Source organism: Homarus americanus, unplaced genomic scaffold, assembly GCF_018991925.1.
Source record: "Homarus americanus isolate GMGI-L3 unplaced genomic scaffold, GMGI_Hamer_2.0 scaffold47967, whole genome shotgun sequence".
Taxonomy (NCBI): Eukaryota; Metazoa; Arthropoda; class Malacostraca; order Decapoda; family Nephropidae; genus Homarus; species Homarus americanus.
Window position 1 is genome coordinate 2,191,496 of NW_024731965.1, and position 15,853 is coordinate 2,207,348.

The 15,853-nt window shown below is 41.0% G+C and overlaps 1 protein-coding gene across 4 annotated transcripts in view; it reads left to right on the forward strand.

The window, feature by feature from the left end:
• LOC121868123 (6-phosphofructo-2-kinase/fructose-2,6-bisphosphatase-like) overlaps window positions 1-15,853 on the forward strand; it is a 51,049-nt gene that overhangs the window by 595 nt on the left and 34,601 nt on the right. For 3 of the 4 annotated variants that reach the window (XM_042368423.1, XM_042368422.1, XM_042368426.1), the window contains exons 2-3: window positions 4,618-4,721; window positions 14,080-14,255. In XM_042368423.1, the coding sequence (XP_042224357.1) occupies window positions 4,660-4,721; window positions 14,080-14,255 (238 nt within the window). In that variant the 5' untranslated portion in view covers window positions 4,618-4,659. Of the gene's footprint in view, window positions 1-4,617; window positions 4,722-10,931; window positions 11,075-14,079; window positions 14,256-15,853 lie in introns of those variants that run through there. The other variant, XM_042368424.1, reaches the window with a different exon arrangement.

The following is a 15,853-nucleotide window of genomic DNA, read 5'->3' on the forward strand; positions in this document are numbered from 1 at the left end:
CGTTATGTTTATTGTACAAATCTGGTGAGGGAACAAGGAAGTCTCACTGAAAACACCTTGCTCGTGTCAGGGAGACCCCAGTGTAAATTATTGGACAATATTCTACATAAGTGGTACCAAATTGGAAGGGGGGGGGGGAGGTTGGTTCAGGGGGGCTGAGGCTGTGTGGAAAAATATTTAAATCTACATTATTGTTTCTTTAATATGAAGTTTTCAATAAATTCTGCAACTTTTGTCTTGGTACATTTCAGTCTTCCCCATATACACGAGATAATGGGTTAAAAAATTAAGAGTTGGTTGACCTTGAGAGTAATATAAATACTGGTACACTATAAGGTAAAATGTATTAATATTTGATTAAAATTGAGTTTTAAAATTGGAGAGGAGGCGTGAGGTAAAGTAAAAAGCTAAAGTGGGGGCGTCATGTGAAAGTTTGGTTATCACTTCTGAATCCATCCATCAACCAAATTGGATCTTAACCACCCGAACGGCTAGTAAGCTATTAAATAATGAAATGACAAATAAAATAAGTTTGGGCAATATTTTCCGTCTGCCTATTTTATACTTCGTTTATTGTTTTTTCAGAGAGTATACCTTAGTCGTATTATACAAGTCTTGAATTTCCACATGGATATTTTTTCTCTACCGCAATAGGACGTCACTACAGGATGCCCCCCACACACACACACACATGCTCGAGGCACTTTTAAGAATGTATCGCTGTTGGTGGTGTGGTAAATGTGAAACTGGTGGGGCGAATCCCATGTTACGTCTGAATAGTAGTATCGCTGTTCAGTGGCAAGTTCTTGTTATAATCAATCCTGTGATAGTTTTAAATCGCCAAAGTGAACCGGAAACTGCTGCATGCTTGCCTGAAAATGCAGTCTAATAATTATAATTAGACTGGGAAAATTGTTCCTTGGGAGGATGGCGAAGGTAAACCTACTGAACGTTTCAGGTATATCTTATCCTATTTTAATCACCAAAACAGTCATGACTATAAACTGCTCCGTCATTCGAAACCATCTGACTGAAAAAAATGGTGGATATAAACCAAATAAGAAAAGTTGCACAATACTGATAGCGGTAAAATAAACGGCTACCCAAGTGGTCTACGAGTATGACTCAGAGGGAAGTCATGTGGAATGGAATTCTCCGGAGTGAGTTACTCGGAAGCAGTTACCAATGGCATTAAAGCTTGAAATAATCGGGAAGCTGATAGTAGCGACTAAGCTTGATAACTATAAGGTATTGGTCAGGCTACTCCTGGTTGTCCGAAAATTTTACTTAATTTACACAGGGAAACTATCTTCTCGCTGCGAAATCCAAGTCACGGAAACAAAACATTCCTGCGGCAACAAACCGATAACGCTCTTTGACCGAGAAGAATACGGTCCACTGACGCAACCCGAGGAGTGGAAGCTACACCACTTTGCCCCCCTCCCACCACCACCTACCCCAAAAATGAAGGGGCTGAAACAACTTAACACCTTTTTGTAATAGTGAAGGAACAGTGTCCAGAAAACAATCACAGCTGATGGCCGCGAGAGTTACAGGTGGTGGAGTGGGAAGAGTCGACACAAGGTACAGTCTTCCTCGCCGCCTACAATAAATATCTGACAATCGTGGTGATGGTTGAGGGACCTACAACCGCATAACGGACTGCCTGGGTCATGGTTGGTGGACTTTTGCGAATCCAGATGAAATAAGTCTATCGTGTTCAACGTAAAAGGGGGCTGTACCTAAGTACATGTCCAAACGGGACACCGCACACAAGGCCGTTGGGGCATTGGTGGCTAGCATACCAACTATTCTTCCTCCTGCTTACGTATATAATTGTTCAAAGTCGTGGCATGGCAACACTTCAAGCGTCAGAAAGTAAATACGCGTCAGTCAAGTTATTCTGGGTAGCCGACCCACTCGTTATATTTCTGCCGTTCCTTCCTCCTGATTTTTTTTATAGCCCGACCCTCAAGGATCACTTATTTTCCCAGTGTTGTAGTGTGAGGGGCGGCAGTGACGCGGACCAGGGCACGTGTGTGTGATGACGACACAGTCCACGTCGACGGGTGAGTGTGTGTATCCCGCGAGGGGCAAGGTCATAAGAATATAAGAATGGAGGAAACCACAGCGGGCCTATTGGCCCATACTGGGCGGTCCCATTTACACCCAACCCCTATTGCTCACATATCCATCCAACCTTTGTTTGAAGCTATCCAGCGTATTCGAGTTAATGATGATATTTGGTAACTTGTTCCATTCATCCACTACTGTTACCAAACCAGTGTTTACCTATTTCGCGCCTAAATCTAAATTTGTCTAATTTAAAACCATTGTTAGGAGTTTGCTCCTAGTTGGATAGTTTGAGTACCTTTGTAATGTCCCCTTTGTTCAGGCCTGACTTCCATTTATACACCTATCATATCGCCTCTCACTCTACGTCTCTCGAGGGAGTGCAAATTAAAATGCTATAACCTGTCTCTGTTCCTAATGCCCGGGATTAGCCTTGTCATTCTCCTCTGAATTCTTTCCAAGGATTCAATATCCATTCTGTAATAAGGTGACCAGAATTGAACTGCATAATCCAAGTGAGGTCTCACAAGCGCAAGATATAGTTTTAGTATGACCTCGCTAGTCTTGTAACTAACACTCCTTTTCTCGTGTTTTAGTTTGATACATTTGGTAGAATTCTTTGGGGTTTGTCTTCGCCTCCCTTGCTATCCTTACCTTATTATTCCTCTTGGCTTTCCTTATCTCGGTTTTAACCCAACTCGCCAATACCCTATAATAATCCCGGAGGTAAATTTCGCCACGATTTATCCTTCTACCGATAGCCTTCCTTTGGCCAATTATGTTCTTTAAATAATTATTTATCCATTTAGGGTCATTGTTGTCTGATCTGAGTTTTTTGTATGGTATGTTCTGCCTTTGTGCATTAAGTAACTCATTATTTAAATTGTCGTGGAACTCGGCAATCTCAGATCTCGTTATCAGGTTGGTGTCAACCGTCAGGTTCCCGGGTGGGGTGAGGTCGGTGTGAGTCACCCCCAGGCGTGATACCCCTTCCCTCAACTGCCTCTTCAAACTATCAAAGTTTGCCCTTCTGAAATCTGGGACTTTAGTGGAATTTTCCTTTCGTCCGCCCTGAAAATCTAACTGGAATCTAATTTCTTTGTGATCGCTGTTTGCAAGTGCGTTCCCTACCTCGACATTGCTAATGAGGTTTTCTCTGTTCAACAGAACTAAATCGAGTATATTATTACCCCCGGTGGGTTCAGTTATATGTTGACTTAGGAAACAGTCCTGGATCGTTTTGAGGAAATCCTCTGATTCTGAGTTACCTGTAAGGTCAGTCCAATCTATTTGGCCAAGGTTAAAGTCGCCTACTATACAGACTTTGTTGTGTATGGAAGCCCTGCGCATTTCATCCCAGATAAGTCGCTCATTAACGCTATCAAGATTGGGAGGTCTATATATTACTCCTGTGATTAATTTTTCCCGACCGTCGATTAATTCTATCCAAATTGTTTCTGTATTCCTCTGTTTTTATTTCCTTGTTTATTTCACACTTCAGGTTATCCCTGACATAGACTGCTACTCCGCCTCCTTCCCTGATCTGCTTGTCGGTGTGGAACAATTTGTAACCTGCAATTTGGTATTCGACAGGTAACTCACGTGTGTCTAGGTTGATCCATGTTTCAGTGAATGCTATTAAATCGATTTTTTCGGTACATACCAAGGCCCTAATATCATCCATTTTGTTTCTCAAACTTCTACTGTTCCGAACAGTCTGTTCGCATAGTAGACATTTAAGTTAGTCGTGTTCTGAGTCCTCCCTTTACCGCGTTTAGGTCTTAACTCGCTGTCTAATTTAGTTTTGTCATCATTCCTAACACTATTTCCCTGTAATCTTTTACTGTGTTTACCCGCTCCCACTGCAGTCTCCCCCACCCCGTGCCCATATGTTCACCTAGTAGTTTAAAGACTTCGGTATCTTTTGAACTGCCCCCTCTAGAGACCCCGCCAGGGTTGCCACGCTTTTGATGGTAGACGGGGGCCATGTATTATCAGTGCATGTGAGGGGCGCAGGTAAGTAGTCTATAGGTGACCATGTGTCCTCCACATGTGGAGCTGTGGAACCTGGTTAAGTAGGAAGCACCGCGTGGGGTTATGTAGGGCGCATATGAGGGTTGCTGGGTACTGTGTGTCCACGTGTGAGGAACACTGTGTGTGTGTGTGTGTGTGTGTGATGATTACGTGTCCTGTTGGCTATGTGCGTTGTGGCGGGAACCACGTGTGGTGTCCGTGTACACGCCCCGCCTCACTGACCTCCCCTGCTCCCTCTCATGGCCTCACCTGTGGATAAGGAAATAATTCTAATACCGTTGTCTGTCGACTCCCGGTACTCATTTAGGTAGAAAGGTCCTCCTTTTGTGTCTTATGTCAGACTGGTAGTTGTTTTCAACCTGTATAGTGGCAGAGATCCGTGGTATTTAAGGGCGGGATCACCAGTGTAGCACTTATAATAAAGGTCATCTGGGGGCTAGAGCCAGTGTTGTGTGTGGTCAGTTAGTGCTCCCTCGGCAGTACCCGACTGATGCTTCTCTCCCTGGGCAGGTCTGACATCTCTACCACCACCTCAGGATCACTAGTGTGAAGATGCGCGAGAACCAGACAGTCGCTGCTGCCCCCGGCACTTGGACCACGTCTACCACCAAGAGGTTAGTGCCTTCATTAAGTGTGTGTGTGTGCACCAGTTGTTCTGTTCGTGTGAGTGTCTTGGTAGGTGTAAGAGTGTCTATCCTTCAGCTCTGTAAATATTGAGCTTATACTCTCCTCTTATAGGAAATCTATGTACATTGTGTTGTAGTAGAACACAGTGCACTTGGTAAACCTAGCCTGAATATGGGTCACTGTCAATACATCCGATCTTCAGAGGGCACAGCGTCGTGGATGCTTCGGTCCATCAGTGATTAAAACAATTCCTAAGAAGTGTGTGTGTGTGTGTGTGTGTGTGTGCAGTATTTTTGGGGATTTGAGTTCATAATTCTTGTACAAGTCTGGAAGGCTGAACAATGTATATGTTTCTGAAGTGAGGAGCTTATTTATTTTCCCATCCGTTAAATTTTAGTGTACAGTATTGACATTCACACACACACACTGGCTGATAAATGTCACTTATGATGATCAGCTTAAGGTATTGTCGGTGTAGAATACAGGGTGTATATTGTAAGAAATGAACTTATTTTTTAAGATATTTACAATATATAGCACTGGCGAGGGTGTTGCTGTTATTGATGTGGGGTGTTGTAGGTGTCGCAGCGTTCAGACCCACATCACTACTAATATATGTTATAAGGTCGAGTATACTCCTGTAATGCTGCACCAGCATATAAATAAATAAAATTATCGGTCGTGAGTGATTGAGAGTAGACACAGCTGCTAGATTATGTAAAAGTCTAAATAATATTCTCTATAAGTGGTAATGTGCGGTTCAGGTGTGTGATTCTCTTCAACCCGTCAGGTAAACCATAACTCCCTGACTACTACTTAAGGAATAATCGTTTATCAAAAAATAGAAATAAGTTTTCAGAATTAAACAAGTACTGGTTTATATTCATGGCGTCTGCTCTCATGTTTTAAGTAAGAAGTAGATTTGTTTGGGCCAAGACTGGTCATTATAACCAGTCTCAATCATGGCGAGCTTTGGGGTCTGGGTAACAAGAGAACCATACATACACCCGCTGGCTCTCCCTTCACCTCTCCACTGACTACAGCAGGCATTAGACTCACCACCTTCGTATGTGCAACAAGTCCATTTTGTTTTAATATTCTCCGTGTTCAACTACACGGGCGCGGTCACTTCTTTTGTGGCATAGAGGAACTATCTCCCTTAACTTCCCCGCGTCCTTCAGGGCTCTGGTTGACTCACTCAAATGAATTCCTCACCATTCACTTGCTCCCCAACACACTTCACCTGTAGAATAACCGCCCTCACGCTACATTGGGGAGGGGGGTTAGGTTAGGTTAGCATTAGTGTGGTTAATCTTCAGGTCAAATAACCTGGAGGCGAATCTATAAAGAAATCTGAAGGTTAAAAAAAATACTACACTGGTGAATTGAATTTAAACACGGCGGTCAGTGAGGCAGACTGAAACGTACGTATTTCCTGTTTGCCTCACAGCTAGAGATTACACCCAGTGGAATTTTCTTGGGACATTTTGTATGGCTCGTTATATACTTTTATTACACTGAAGTCTGCGAGGTAGCCAATGTTGCCACCCCACACTGCATTGTTTCTCTTCCGGGATAAGCGCACGAGTATCAAGGTTCTCATATTTTTTTTTATATATAAAAATGCCGGTGCGAAACATTTAAAAGATAGATGTACTGTAATCATGACGACCTTGGTACGAGCCAGAGACTTAATATAGTTTTTGGAACGAGCGAGGGAATCTAAAAGTCAAATTGTTTACTAGACCAGTGGCTCTTAAACTGGGGGGCGTGAGCTGTCAAAGAGATAAATCTGGTCAGAAACTGAACGCGTCTTGTACACGATTGCTTATCACTCACTCTTTAATAACGAAAGGGGGGGATCTAGGACGTGTGCAAAAGGGGGGGAGCGAGGCAAAAAATTTAAGAACCACTGTGTAAACTAGACGGTGGACACAAGCCACATTCGCTGATGTGTTTGTAACAGAAGTTCAGTAGAATTACTTCCTCACGTGTGGTGCCTCGTCAGTGTTGTGTGGTATTAATACTGTTGTGAAAACGCCTCCAAGATAGGTATCTATATACAATGTGCTAGCCTAGTTATTGCGGTTTTTACCTAGTGAGCCTATATAGTTTACGTACGCAGCTACTTCTTATAATGAAGCACTGGGTTGCGTTCATGCAGTGCCCTACTAACCGTAATCACAAAAGTGTATGTTGGACAGAGGCTCCACCTGTCTCAAAATACACTTATCATGTACAACCACGTCTTAGTGGGTTCAAGGGGTGACCAATGCGTGCTGCCTGTGGTATAACGCTACACGAGTGTAATTAGGTTATAGCAGTGTAATCCATGCTGTTGTAATTGTCATATTCGTGTGTTATTCTCGTCAGTATGTTTATGTTATGGTACAGAGACAAAGCCAATTAGAAGTAGTCATCCCTTTAATTACACATGTAACACCGGAAATAGGATCATATATACACAAGAGACTATATTTAGATACGTTCACCCTGCACCAATTTACAGACAAAAATTATTAAAGTACAGTCTCTCCAAATGTTATGTATTAGACTTCTCTATTCTTATGAGGACGAATCTTTGAGACACTGAACGTTGGTAAGTGGCGACTCTGAGTTTTTTCTGTGAATCTGGTTTAATGTGCGTATCTCGGCTGGCTCTTCCTGGAGGTTTTTGTCACAGATACACATAGGCAGAACAACACGGTTAATACTAAGTCGTACTAAAATTAGGAAGTGCATATTGAAGCGTCTCTCACAATTGATAGAAATGTTAACTAGTAAATAAATACTAACCTCACTGACTGATAATTTAGTGAAGGCCAATCTCCCTCAGTGGGTTGTTAGTGTAGATGGCACTCTTAGGCTTTAGGTGTTTAATTAAATACGTACACAAGTTTTAAAATTAGATTGTGAAATATAAGATATCTGCATCGACCGTCTGACATCTCTGGGTTGGCTAATACCTTCGCTATAAAAAAAATAGTCGCGCCATTAGCCAAGGTTAACATGTTCATATACAGTACTATTATTAGTTACGTCTGTATAACTTCAGCCTTAATATAGATAACGGTATTAAAATTGCAGAAACCAGGTACAGTAATCCTAGTAATATCAATAAACCACTGTGATTCATTCTTTTGTATTTTTGTAAAATTAGGCTTGTGGCAGCCTTTGCCAATATGCTAAAGTGATGCAAATTTTCTCAAGTTATTGTTTATACTGTATAAGGAAAATATCAACATTAATACAAACTGTGAGGATGGATTTGACCGTGTACAATTGGTTCACTGATATATGGCCAGCCAAAATCTCAATAGCACTGACTTTAGTACCGGATAATATTGAAATTAATTATAGATAAACAAAAGAACTGTATCAGTAACTTGGAGCCAGATTTTACTCGTAACTGTGTGTAGGGGCGGGTCTGCCAGGTCATATTGTGGATGGGTGTACTAGAGGTGTGGATGGGTGTTCTAGAGGTGTGAATGGGTGTTCTAGAGGTGTGGATGGGTGTTCTAGAGGTGTGGATGGGTGTTCTAGAGGTGTGGATGGGTGTTCTAGAGGTGTGGATGGGTGTACTAGATGTGTGTGGGTGGCTGTTCTATATGGGTGTTGTATGTGGATGGGGATACTAGAGGTGTGTGGGTAGGGTGAGTGTGGTATGGGTGGTTGTGTGTGGGTGTACTCGAGGTGTGTGGGTGGGTGTATTTACAGTAGGTGTGATGTATGTGGGTGTGCTAAAGGTGTATGAGTGGTTAAACCAGAGTGAGGGAAGGGCTGGGGGGGAGGGGAGGAATAATGCTGTAACCGGACAATACTGGTGCTGGACGCCCACCATAAGCGGACATCTGTCTTGCCTACCCGGCACTACGCTCTCTCTCTCTCTGAAGCAGATATGAAAAAAAACCTATTGAATTAATGAATTTTTTAAACATTGTACATGCACGTAGAAACATTATCAACCATACCCTAGCGTCTGAGATGTACAAGTGTCAAGATGCAGAATTATCGTGATCACGTGACGAAGAAGTCAAGGACGCTGAGTTGCAGAGGGCAGGACATGTTCATTGCATTACGTCTGTCTGTACAATAAGATTAAATTCACTGCTGAAAGGTAGAGTGAGTGAGCACGGGAGTCAGTAATTACAGACGGCTGTTGTTACTGTGGACAAAAATAGAAACGGCTGTATTATTACACTAGATATGGCTGGCGTCTTGTGTCTGGTACCAAGGTCTCCTCACAAAATTCAGACAAGGAATCTACAATGAAAGTCTTACACCTCCTGCATTACTACCTCCAGGGTCGTGAGCAAAGAATAGTCTTGTGTGGAAACTGGTGATGCAACACCTAGACTGAAATGGATACAAACTACAGTACTTAACAGAACCCGCAACACCAGATGGATATTAGGGCCCCCCTCATGTCCAGTGTTAATATAATGTATAGACTACAAGCAAATTCATTTAGGACTGTTGACAAGACCATCTTTCCCTCTGTCCCTGTCATGTCTAGGATAACGTGCCCAATACACCAATGTTGAAGAAATCCTTTAATAACCTTTACTGTCCTGTGAAATTAGGTAAAGTTAGGCTTTAAAATGAGTTGAGGATACGTTAGCTTAGGCTTTAAATGAGTTGGTTAGGATAGGCTTTTAAGATTGAGATTAGATAATAGCTCATATACCCGTAGTTAAAGGCTGGGGATAGTGTCACATGCTTTTCTCTTCCTAGCACTAATGAAAGTAAGGAGTCGTGGTATTGTGCTGTAAAAGATCGAGTAAAAGTGAGTTATTGTCTTAACATTGGTGGGAAGATTCTCACGTGCTCAATTTTTTCTTTGAATGGAAAAAAGGGGTGATGGGTACAGTGAGGACAGTTGTACTCTCTCTCTCTCTTTCATTATTTTCCACTTATTCTGTATAAGAAGTGGATTCAATTTTGGCATACTGCAATATTTCTGAAGTAGGTTTATTTGTTTAAGCCTTAAAGTAAATCATTTAGGATAAGTGGAAAAAATATGCAATTGTTTTAAATATATATAAAACTGAGACATTCTTTAGGGTTTAATTATTCTTCTATATATAAAATAGAGTAGGACTGAATTTCCTTTAGACAAAATACCCTCATGCAAAAATCTAACCTAACCTAACCTAACCGTACATAAAAATGAACATTAATATAAAATGTGGGGAATTTTGTCCAGGTATCAGTTTAGGATTTAGGTGTTCATTAACGTTGAAGTTAATAGTACATTTTTTTTAGGTATATTGCAAATGGTCTTCCTTAGTTGTCTATTATTTCATTATATTTTAACTAATATGAGTAGGTGTTAATTTATTATATTGTTCACCAATGAATTACAGAGTTGCACCCAAAGTGATTATATGAACCTTTATAAACAGCGTGTGAACAAGCTATTTATGGACAAGTATTAACAAGTACATTACGTCAACTGTGATAAATGACCATCTATTATTAGTTCCTTTCCCACCACTCTTACCACATGCCTCAATGAAAGAAAATCACAGTACAGTATATAATTTTTATCATTAGCCATTTCGTTATATACTCCCACTAACAGTATATTATGAGGGTATAACAGTATTTCATTATGATAGACAATGTTCATCTATCATTCTATCTTGTAAAGTTCACATGAAATGTTTTTTTTAAGAGTATCCCAATTATATAATTACGGGGCTCTTAAGATACGGATTGAATGATATGTAGTGATAAACTGACGAGGTGAGGGGGTGTGGGTGATGGTCAGGTGTGGGTGAGGGGGTGTGTGGTGAGGTGTGGGTGAGGGTCAGGTGTGGGTGTGGGTGATGGTCAGGTGGGGTGAGGGTGATGGTCAGGTGTGGGTGAGGGTGTGGGTGATGGGGTGTGGTGATGGTCAGGTGTGGGTGAGGGTGTGGGTGTGGGTGATGGTCAGGTGGGGGTGGGTGATGGTCAGGTGTGGGTGAGGGGTGTGGGTGATGGGGTGTGGTGTGGTCAGGTGTGGGTGAGGGGTGTGGGTGATGGTCAGGTGTGGGTGAGGGTGTGTGGGTGGGGTGGGGTGATGGTCAGGTGTGGGTGATGGTCAGGGTGTGGGTGATGGTCAGGTGTGGGTGAGGGGGTGTGGGTGATGGTCAGGTGTGGGTGAGGGGGTGTGGGTGATGGTCAGGTGTGGGTGTGGGTGAGGGCGGCGCGGCGCATGTAAACAAACAGCCTCAGCTGGTCGATCTCTGGCCTCCTCCTCCACACATCTCTGGCCTCCTCCTCCACACATCTCTGGTCACCTCCTCCTCCACCACACAGAGATGATACCACACCTTACCAAATAATTACCAGCAATGTAATAAGTGGTGATTATATACATTGTAGTTATTAGGGGATTATATTTAGGTTATGGTTGTTGATGTCTGTAGGCAGGTGTTAAAGTGTGCTCTTAGTCTATCTTGTGAATTATATATTGTAGGGTTAGTGTGGTACTCTGAGTGGTTTATGATAATAGTGAATTTGATCAGTGAAGGGGTGATCTCCTTAATAATGCTTGTAACAAAGAAAATTACTAAAATAATCTCGTGTACTGGTTAGAAGTAGAAATGATGTACCAGTTTTAGTGTCCCTGCTCTCTGTTAAAACATTAGGTAAATTTGTAGTTTCTACCAACCACGGCTCTTGAGTTGAGCAGTGTATTTTTTCCAGTAGTTTAGACAATTTTAAGACACTTTTTGTCTGATGTTTCCCTAGCAAATGACAAATATACCTTAGGATCCAGGGGGGCAGAACCCCACCTCTCCCCCCTGATTAGGAGGTTATGTTGGGTCATTTGTGAGGGAAAAATTGTAGAAGAAAGGTCTTAAAATTGTTTAAACTATTGGAAAAAATACACTGCTCAACTCAAGAGCTGTGGTTGGTCGAAACTGCAAATAGACCTAATATTGGGTGGCAGGAGTTTGGGGTAAATATAAGGATCTAGGTGTAGTACAGTATACAGAGTCTTAAAAAACAATTAAAAGACCACGACTTTTATAAGTAATCAGAATTACAAAATAGGACTGAACCTTCTGTAGAGGTGATCATATGGGTAATAGTCCATAGGAGCTTTTGTACCACATTATTAGTAAATTTGCAAGTCACCCAATTTATACTCCTGTATGGGTGGGCAAGGGGCAACTTAACAGAACTTAGTCGAGTGTTCATACCTGGAGATGGTGGATGCCCACCCCATTAGGGGCAACAAGATTAGAAAATGGGGTAATTATTGACGACTGACCCGCGGCCGATTTTTCATAGAAAATGATTATAAAAATTCCGCAATTTCACTGCTTTATAGTGGACACTGTTGTAGTTGTGTATGTGTTAAAAAGTGGTTATTTCTAAATTAAACCTAACCTAACCTAACCTTATTTGATGTGAAAAACAATAGGCAGATGCATTGTTAGAAAACCTAACCAACCTACCTGCCTGGACCCCCTGGCGTCTAATTATCTACCAAACGAAGCATTTGCACAAGAAATGATTATCATATCCGAACTCTGATGAAAATAAAGTAAGAAAATAAACCGTTAAACAAATAACTTGTCCGTGGGTCAGTCGTCAATATTAACCGTAAATGGAAAGGAACCTGGAAGCTCTGGGATAGTTGCAGAAACATCAGGTGGTGTAGGTGTGTCAATGATGACTGGAGGTGGTGTGACTGTGAATGTTGTACTTACAAGGGTAAAGGTGGTAGCACTTGAATGCAGGGGTCTATGAATGGCCTGATTGGCCCAACCTCCTCCCTTGGTCATCACTGACATCCACCACTCCAAGATACACCCATTCAAATACTTCTCATTTTCCCATAACTAATTATTACTTGAAACCTTTGGGTATTGTTTGACTTCTACTCACTTAGGATATTAATTGTTGCCACAGAAAACGGATTCATGTTGAGGTTGTTGTTGATACTCAGTATACACGGATGAATTTTACCGAATAAATTAAGGCCGAGGGCTCGTAACACTCGTCTTGCCCGCGGTGCCCACCATTTCTCTGTGGATGTCGGTCACACGAGAATAACCCGTTATAGTACCTCCTTCTTTCCTCACACAGCCAAACTGTGGAATGCTCTGCCTTCTTCTGTGTTTCCACACTCGTACAATGTCTCGCTTTAAAAAGCTGGTTTTCTGGCATCTTTTGTAGTGTAGATTAATATAACCTTTTCCTTTTCTATTTTTAATTTATTTTTCTTCTTACTTTTTTGTCCCCCAGGCCCCGATGTGGGTCGATGATCTGTGCCCGGGTAGGCTATTCCCCCATAAAAACAAAATAAAATAAATACCGTAATTAAATATATCAAGTGGTACCCCTTAACCTTCGTTATTTTCCATGTTGCTACAGTACAGTAGTTCCTGTGCTGTCTTTGATAGGTCATATTCGTGAATGTTATTAATACATTAGTAAACACCTTACTGGTTGATTATATGAATAGAATTTTAGCCTTTAGGAGTGTTACATATATGTTGTCTAGTGAATTTTCAGATCTGCCACAGAGGTACCAGTAATTTCTGGTATAGATATATCTGTAGTTCTGTTGACAGTTCAGTATTAAGTTAGCCATGAAATATTTACTCATGGCAGTTGACATTTTAGAACAAAACTATTATTTCAAACCGTAATACTGTACTATACTTTTATTCTAATACTACTGGTATACTGTACATTATTAAAGAAGCATCATGTTTAATTGTAATATTGTACCTAGGTCTCCAGTTTGGGGGAAATCATTTAATATGTTTAATTTTTTTATATTCAAGTGAACTGTTCAGTATACAGTAATTATTATAAGGCACAGATTTGTTGTCTGTAGCTCATGAGCAATCCACTTACTGTACAGTTTGTATTGGTGTTACTGTATATACGTGTACCAGGTCCTGTAGATGTATTGCCAAATCCTCAGTAACTGTTTGTTTGGTTCATATTATATGGAATGTTATGTGCTATACAGTACAGTATATTAAGATTTTCAAGCTTAGAGAAAATCTTCATCTGAAACCATATTGGTAAGAGGATATTGAAGTTATCTATTCTGTTAGTACAGTAGCTGTGCAGTTCTAGGAGACCTTTCTTGGTCCTGATCCAGAAGTTTGTGTACAGTACATGAGAAAGTTGTGAAGTGTAATACAGAAGCAAGTACCTCTACTCTGCTGCTCAGTTTACATACAGCAGAATTGCCAAATGACCTTCTCATAAATTCTTGTAAATTGTCTGTCTGACCTTCATGTCCAAGAAAATACTAAAAACAGAGAGAGATTTTCTTGTAGTAAACTATGCGAGTAATTACATGTATTAAGAAACATCTCTTATTTACAGGCAAGGCTCACAAGTCATGGATATCACAGGATGTGTTTGTGGTCGAGCTACGGGAGTTGTTGGCTCTGTGAATGATGTTGGCGTTGGTGCCTCCTGGCTGGAAGAGAATGGAGCATCAACACCGTCTTCACTTTCTACAAGTCTCTTAACAAAGAACAAACCTTTCCCAATTAGAGGTGTGTATTGATTTAATTTTTAGGGCATGTTAAATCTCTCTCTCTCTCTCTCATATACCCGTACGTACGTACATACATACATACATACAGGTAGTTCTGCTATAACGCGATAATTGTGTTCTTGTAAAATATCGTGTTATAGAAAATCGCGTAATAGAAATAACAGGGCTTATGGAGAAAATAGGGTTAGGTGCAGATTACTCGAAATCGAAAAAATTTCGTAGTTAGCCTAACACAAGGATAGCACAGTCTAAATAAATGTTACATTCATATCTAATAATGAAATCATACAGTAAATGTAACACTTTACCCTGAAAAAATATGAATGTAACTTGATGGGGGAGAAGGGTGATTTTGAGGTTGATAAAATCGAGCTTCTCTTCAAGTGTTATATCCTTTCTTTTACGATCATCACCGGGAATTCTATCACCAGAACGCTTCTTGGAGATATTCTTCTTTACCATATTCACAGTTAATACCACAAAATTGGAGAAATAGAAAGCAAAAATCGCGTTATAGCAAACAAGCGTTCGCGTTATACAAATATCGTTCCTAATTCAAAAATCGCGTTAGAGCAAATTCGCGTTATCAAAACACGCGTTATAGCAGAACTCACTGTACATACATACATACATCCCCCGATCCTGTTGTGGTTGGTGACCTGTGCCCAGGCGAGCTTTTTCCCATTTAAAAAAAAATGGGTCATGGCTGTGGTAGATTGTGCTACATTGACGTTTATTTTTTTTTTCAATTGCAAGGAGAAATTAAAGGTACAGTGTCACGATAATTTTGAAGCGCTCGTTCAGGTATTCTGGGATCTAGTGGTTTACTTATCCAGTTCTCAGAAAGGAACTACAGCACTGTATTATTTAATTGTGGGAAGAATAGTATTATCCACTTATTGTTGATCTGTACTGTACGAGATATTTGGCATACCTCTCCCCTTACCTGCTCAGTACAGTATCAGTTATGTCAGGTGAGGTGCCTGTTACTGCTGAATGGACAATATTGAGAGAGTGATAAGGTACAGCACTCGCCAAATGGGAAGATAAAAGTGGAGTTGGAACACATGAAAGTGCTTGATCTGATAAGTGTTGCCATAACTTAAACTTGACCTTAGTATCATGAGATTCATTTGGTTTAAAGAACACTTGATTATTCAAAACTTATGGCCAAGGAAACCAGAATTATTTTGTAAATTGTTCAGTTGGGAAACGTTGCGGGAGGTTGTGGATTATTTACCGTACAGTTACCAATAGTTGTATCCTGTAGTAACATCTGGCAGACAGGTGACAGCTTTGGTACTCACTCCAGGTGGTGTTTATTCTCACCAGTATCTGAGTCTCCATGAATTAGGACAGTACTGGTTGGCTGCTTCTCTTATATCATGTCAACCTGATATAAAAACACTTCATCCTGTCTGTGAGTGAAAGGAACTGGACTTGATACACTTCTTTCACTTCAATAAGGTTGTTCTACTGTATACGGCAAAGAGAAGAAACCGTTCCTTAAACTGCCGTAACTTGAACATGATTCGACACAGGCGATTAAGTTGTCGATTTACTGATGACGGTGAGTTGATCAAAGGAGAACTTCAC